The 7,411-nt window shown below is 38.8% G+C and overlaps 1 protein-coding gene across 8 annotated transcripts in view; it reads left to right on the forward strand.

Moving 5' to 3' along the window:
- The window catches only part of SPATA13 (spermatogenesis associated 13), a 56,298-nt gene that overhangs the window by 23,228 nt on the left and 25,659 nt on the right, over nt 1–7,411 (forward strand). For 7 of the 8 annotated variants that reach the window (XM_072404873.1, XM_072404850.1, XM_072404863.1 and 4 more), the window contains one exon: nt 533–677. In XM_072404873.1, coding sequence (XP_072260974.1) covers nt 533–677 — 145 coding nt within the window. Of the gene's footprint in view, nt 1–532; nt 678–4,082; nt 4,260–7,411 lie in introns of those variants that run through there. The other variant, XM_072404903.1, reaches the window with a different exon arrangement.

Below are 7,411 nucleotides of genomic sequence, written 5' to 3' on the forward strand. Positions count from 1 at the left end.
TGAAAATAAACTAAGCTACTGCTTACCTTTACCTTCACTTTGAACTCCACCACTGGAGCCCTCTTCCCCAAGTGCCTGGACATAGGAAAATACCACACAAACTCGTACTTGAGTTCATGGTGTGGTTAGCACTCTTACATTGCAGCACTATGGTCCTGGGTTTTAATTTCACCAGGACACCATTTGAATGAAGTTTGTTATCTCTATGTTATTGTGGGTTTCCTGTGGGAACTACAGTTTCAGCCCATATCCCAAACAAATTATTGGTTAATTGGCTTCTCCCCCTAGAAATTTGGCCTTTGTTAGGGGCAATAAAATGTGATTGTGGTAGCATTAGATTTTGAGCTTCTTTGAGCACCAGGGACACGACAACTATGGGCTCTGTAAAGCTCTGCATAATAGCTTGGTGCTATATAAATTCATAATAGTTAACAAATGGTGCATATGAGTTTGTTATATTTATAATACAGAGCCTTTTAGGCAGTTTTTGTAAATTCTCATTATTTACACATTCTCTCTGTCCTGTTTGTAGCCAGTGCCACGGCCTCCTATACCATCACATAAAGTGCCACCATACAAGGCAGTCTCTGCTCGATTACGACCGTTTGCCTTTTCACAAAGCACGCCAATTGGTTTGGATAGAGTTGGACGCAAGCGAAATATAAGAGCCTCCAACAGTAAGTCCTTATATTTTACTTTTATGGCTAACTTGTATTGAAAAAAAAGTCTGTTCTCTTGTTTTAAATCTATATCTGTCTACTCTTTCACATATCTTGTAACAAGAAATAATCTCAGAATCCCTGTAACTGGTGGCTGTAGGGGATATTGGAACACTTGGCAATGTATACAATATACCTTGTGATGTTTTGTTCACTATTTCCTCAATCAGACCCATTTGTGTGTTTAAGTCACAGAAAAAAACATTTTTCTTCTAGTGTTAGAGATAGGTGGAAGTGTTTTAATCCTTATCAAGTTTTTACTGCTGTCTGTGTCTTGGCTGGTGATGAAGGACAGGGACCCTCTCTCTATGGCTAATGTCAATTGGGAAATCCACAATCCTTCTGTAGTCTCTAGGAGAGTAAACAGGAAATATTCCATCTGTTCTAGTGACAATTGTTTGAGGGGGTTTGCCATGACTTTGGTGACATTCAGTCTATCGCGTCTCCTGGAAATGAATCTTTTATCTGTTTATTTCAATCCATGTTTTAGGAGTTCTGGATTAAATGAAATCCTACCATTGCACTGTGTCATACCCATTGGACCTGATTTATTGAAGCTCTCCAAGACTGGACAAGATAGACTATCAAGGGTCATCCAGCAAGTTTGGAATGGATTTCTTAAAATCGTTTGGCAAATGTTTTCAATCCTTGACTAGATGCAATCTAGGCTTGCTGATTCACCCAGGTTCTTCTATGATAGTCTATCTTCTGCAGCCTTGGGGAACTTAAATCAGGCCCATTGTATACAGACACAGAGATGTCTCCTCATTTCAGTTTGGATTACCATACATGGCTTCATAATTGCATGCAATGTGATAGACTTGGTTGACTTTCATGGTATAAGAAGGCCATGTGGGTCAAAATGATGCATCACTTGAGATGTTAAAAACATATGTTCTGTAGAAGCTCATGCTTTCATTTTTTCTGGAAAATAAATGTTTCTAATATGTCTCTCTTGATATAACAATCTGAGTCGGGGAGGAGAATGCAGTGGGTCCAGGCATTGTAGGAATAGAGTTAATGACCACAACATATTATGCCACTTGTTGATTTTGTGAGATTTCTGTCTATGCCTGTCTATATTCTTCTGTACAATCTTGAGAGTGGTACAGGATAAAGAAATCCCCTCCTTTCACCTTGCAGATGACATATGTGCACTCTGCATTGTGTAGTTTATTACTGTTTGTAGAAGAGTGATTCAAAAAATAGCACTTCCTGGTCTGCTGGTTTGCTGAGTAATTGCCTTTCACTGATTGTGCTATATGATTCAACTATCTGGTACCAGGAAAATACCATGTAAAGTGAGAATATCTGTATTATGTTACTTAGTTTTGTTATGTTACTTAGATAGTTTAGTTTATATCATTCTTGGTATAGCAACAGTGATTTACATTTTCAACATATCAGGGCCGACTGACCTAACGCACATAGATTTTTCCAAATGTGAACAGTAGAAGATGGCAAACCCAATGCTTGCTATGTTATCCAGATCACCATGCACAGCACTGGACACTTTTAGAGACAAGTGTGCCATTTAAACCTCTTACTGCTTCCATATAGGTGCCTAATACAGAATATGTTGTTACCTAATACAATAAGAAACCCTGTAAGTCAGATGATAATGGTTTTCAACCAGATGAAACAAGATTTTGTTGCACATCTTCACAATTTAGAGGACACTGCATAAACCAAGCGTCAAATTGACATTCTAATCTAAGCATTACAAATTGCTCTTATTTATACTTGATAATATGTTGCTGCAGGACACCATGGGAGCCCAGAACTTGGACAATTTTTTTTTATTTGCTTAACAGTATGTAAGTTACTGAGTGATAACTTTGTCACTTTGTGAAGTGTGAAAATGTTATTTGAGCTTGAGCTTTTCTGGGTGGAGGATGTATTGGCAGGAAATGGAGCTGCAGAGCTGTCACAGAAATTTGCAATCTGTCTAATGTTCCGCACAATGCATTCACTATTCACAAACAGTTGTGTGCTGGTTGTTTGTCTTTTATGTGAGTGAAATGTCATTGTGTGTGGCGGCATGTACTGCTTGGTAGCAGAGAAGATCATGGCTGATCCAGTGATGCAGGAAGAGATACAGGCAGATCTCTCACATCCTATTACCGTATATGTTCTCGTCTGTTGCTATCAGTTAAACAACAGATTTGTTGATTTGAAGGGGGGGGCAATTTCCTTGTATTACTTTATTAGATTGTAAGAGATGTAGCAGTTTTATTTTCATCTCTTTTGTAGCTGGTCAGGTAGGACTTTCCTCCATCCAGGGAAGGTCTGTGTGTTGTGATGGCACAACCTGTTCATTGTTGTGAAGAGAAAAAATTCTTCACCCTGACATCTTGTTATGTTTGGAGTATTTGTCCTCAGGATTACTGCAAAGGTAATTCTGCACTTGGTGCCGAACATTGTACCTAACTCTTACATGCCCATTTATAATATTTCAGTGCATTAATGGACAACATGTTGTGCCATCTACACACCTGCATCCATAAACAGTTCCACTTTTATTTTGTAGAAACATATTTGAATATTTTGGAGCACAATGACACTGACATGTTTGTTTTCCATATACAGCGCATGCAAGCAAGCGGTTACCACAACTTAATGGTGTAAATGTTAATTAAAATGAGTTTTTACCCCCAAAATAGCTCTGTGGTGCTAGCAGGTGTCCTTTTTTTTTGGCATACAAGTAGTTAAATTGCATTACTGAACCACTATGTACCAATCAGTATAAAGAAATACAGAGGTTGACGGTACGTTTCTTCTGAAAATGCTTGTTATTTATCCCTTAAGCCATGAACACTGACCCAGAACAAAAATGTTGTGAACCCCAATTCCTGATTTGCATACATCCTTGTGACTTTCACTATGTTAAACTGCCGGACAAGTAGCATTTTTTCCCCTAGTATTTGTCTCATGCTATGTCTCCTTTAAATGAAATATGTCAATAAAATCTTTCACATAAACTAGCTCAGAATTGTTGTTTATTTCCCTTTAAGCTGCCAACAGAGGTGGTGCAGGCAGCTTCACTGGCATACTGCTGCAGCATCTGTCACTGGAAAGTAGATTATATTGGAGACTCCACTACAGCGTCCTGCCTGGCACTGGATGTTTTCTCTGGGCTGCACTGGCAGCACTCCTGACCGCTCCATCGCATTCATATTGATGTTTTGCCCTTTTCAGCTTTTCCTCCCTAAGGGTACCCCATGGTGTCGTCATTTAAGCAGCCAAATTCACAGCTACACATAATATGGATCTCTGTCCGTTCCCTCAAAGTGCCTGGCCTGATGTGCAGGCGTGGAGTCTGGCAGCAATGAATAAGCTCTTTCTACAACCGGCTTAACATCAGCTTCTCATGTTGACCGAGCATTTTTTTTTTTTTTTTTTTTTTTAAATAGCTTCTGTGCATTTGTTAGAGACGATCCCCTTTTTTTCCACATACTTGCTTTTTTTTTCCCCCTAATAAAAGCATGGTAGCTCGAGGGGAAATGGCACGGTTTTGGAGTCTGGAGAGTCTTCACATGGGTAGGTGTGAGCCTGTTAATATGTTTGTCACCCTCTGTGAAGTAGTTGATGTGAATGATTTGGGAGGCGAGTGTTGCTCTTCATGATTTGGATGGATGCTTTCTGCAGGAAAGCTGGATTAGGATTTGTGCTTTGCGTTGCTGCATGAAGCATCTTGTCTGGGAGAGAAGCAGGGAGAATCGGCTGCATTTCTAAATCCCTATTTTATTTCCATGTCATGTTTAAGTACGTCAGTAGAAAGCTTCGGGAAATACGTCTGACGGCTTTGCGTTGTTTTATTGGAAATTAGAATTGCTTGCCTGCATTCTGTTGACAAGTGGTTTCATTTAAAGGCTCTGCCTACTTAAAGTGAACCTGTGAGAAATGATGTGTTGGAGCTGCCATTGAGTTCTTTTCAAACAAGCAGGCCTGGTTCTGGCTTTCACTACTTAGTAATACTACTGGCCTGAAATATTTATGCATGCACTGAAATATAGTAGGCTTGTCCCAGGTCTGTGATTGAGATGTCAACTCCAAATTCATTATTTTTTTTTTTATAAAAGCCAACTTGACAATAGCATCTCCCAGGTATAAGCAGGACTTAATCCTAGCTGGCACTTTACACCTCTTGTGAACTCTCATGGCTCCATCTCTTGCCATGTCTCTGGCTCTGCCACCCCTCTCAGTATAGTTCTGATTCTTGTAACTGCCATGGCAGTTGAGTAGACCTGAGAATCTCACAGTGGAGTGTCTGTGAGATCTTAGAAGACTCTTTCTGGGAAATTCAATTTACAAGCATCTGCCAGCCTAAAATGTCAGTTTTGCTGGACATCACAAGGTTGCTATTGTGAATATAAATTCTAATTCCATTGCTTTCCTGTTGATCCAATGATTTCAGTACGTCCCACAGATTGGAAGATGATGGACTTTATATGGTTTTGCCCTACCTATCCGCTATGAATCATTTTTATTCCATTAAAATAAAGGTCCTGAGACATTCCTAATATCTCAATTTTTTAATAAATGCAAATGTATGACATAAATAGTCTCCTTTTCCTAACTGCCTTCCTTTAGGCAAACACTGTGCTCAAACTGACTGTTAAAACGTTAAATAGACCTTGGATGGCATTTAATAAAAACAAACTTAAAATAGTAAAAAAATATCTTTCTGATTTCATTTTTATCATTTTATATTAAACCGGCATTGTTTAGATGGATATGTGGACTGCATTCCAGGATTGCTGTCTGCCTGACATGCTGTAGATCTAATTCAGCAGCTGCTGGCAAGGCTCGGGTATGCAATGTACTTACTGCACTGTTGGCACGCTGTGCCTCATATCTCTGCAAATGTTTTCTGATGTAATCAAGCACTGCAGGTAGAACAGAGGTGGAACAAATATTCTCACTGCATCTGCTGTATCATTGCTCATGTCGGGGCTATGTTAACCATTGCTAGGTTTTCACACCCTTCTGCAGATGCTACTGCTGTGCAGGGCCTGGTTATGAGTCATGTGAAGAGCATGTTGTAGGAGGTGTTGGGTTATTTAATGGCTGCGCCAACAAGCAACATTGGGCATTTAGTGACCCTATTGAGGACTTCACATGTTTTTTTAGTAAAGTGGTAACTCATGACATTTGTCATTGTAATGGATAATTTCAGAAAGGAATTTCAGAGTGCAACTTGGACCCATCTTTTATTCTCTTTGTAAAACACTGTCAATGAGTTCTATGCCCGATCTTTCTTTCTCAGTCGTTGGTCATTAATTTGTATTTTTAATATATTTCTGATTCCGAGTTAGCTCTCGACAACTGCCCTATAGTAGAATTGATAAAGTAAGGCAGTGCTTCTTAACTGTTATATTATGGGGGAACCATTGAAATAACTTTCAGGCCTTCAAGGAGCCCTGTTATAATAACTATACCCAAAGCTCACATTATATTAGCATGGGTGATCAGTGAGAAGAATACCTTTTACATTGCTGGCAAGTGAAAAGGCTGCCATCCTTACTGATGGCCACAAAGATCATTGGTGTCACCTAAACTGACCTGAGAGGTCCAAACTGTTTAGTTGTAGAAAGGGACATACAAAAGTTTTGTATCTCCACAATAAGGGCTGATCAACATACATTTGTCAATCATTCAGAAAATATAATTTGTGTTTATTTGAAGTGAGGTTATCATATGCCAAACCTTTTAAATGAACATCAGTCATTCAGCGCAACATGGCATCTGCTCACTTTATTAAATGTGTTCTACATTCATATTAGATCCTTCCCCTCCAATATATAAACATCACCTGCCTAGAAAATTCACCCTATACTAGCGGCCTGAATGCATTTGACATTAAAGCAAAGTCGAAGGTTTCAGGAAGTTCTCTTTTGTGATGCGCTATGCTTAAATAGGTCTATGAATCCTTCAGTGATATAGTAGTGGGGAGAGACACAGTTTGCAGGGTATCCAGTGTTGTGTGTGTGAGTTTTTGGCATAATCGAACCTATGTGTGTATTGTAAAGTTAGGTCCTGTTTTCTTTTTTTTTTTCTTTTTTTTTTTTCCTTATGCATCTTTTAGAAAAGTCACCGTAGCTTTATCACAGTTATTGCTACTGATTCATGTATAGGAAAAAACATCTTGGTTCTCATACCCCACTACTATGATATGGTTATGTCTGTCTGTTTCTTGATTGACTGCTTACCTTTAATTTCCTGCACAGGCCATGAGTATTTGGTGAAATATGGAAAGCAGTACATTGGAGAACATGTGTTTGTATAGATTCTACAGACACATCTATAGCTGCCTTTGTGAACTAAATAGTCATATATGCTCCAAACATCTAGAGTAATGTCCTCAAGTGGTTCCATATGGTTTGGCCATGAATATGGTATAAATGGGTTAAAAAAAGGAATGGTTAAGGGCAACTCATGTCAGAAGTCCTCTTCCATCCAGTTTGTCACTTGTTACCAGTAAAGTGGGTCAACTGGCCATACACTAATTAGTTAAGTACAATCATGGTTGACAGAATATGTTCAACAAAGGGACAAGTCTGGAGTGTCGGGTATTTTTATTAACATGATTTTTTTTCCCCTTTTGTTTAGTTCATAAATCTTTCATCATATTGAGTTCCTGATTCTTGGCAAATGAAATACATTTTCATCCTCGTTTTTATCCTTTCATG

This window comes from Pyxicephalus adspersus, chromosome 1, assembly GCF_032062135.1.
Source record: "Pyxicephalus adspersus chromosome 1, UCB_Pads_2.0, whole genome shotgun sequence".
Taxonomy (NCBI): domain Eukaryota; kingdom Metazoa; phylum Chordata; class Amphibia; order Anura; family Pyxicephalidae; genus Pyxicephalus; species Pyxicephalus adspersus.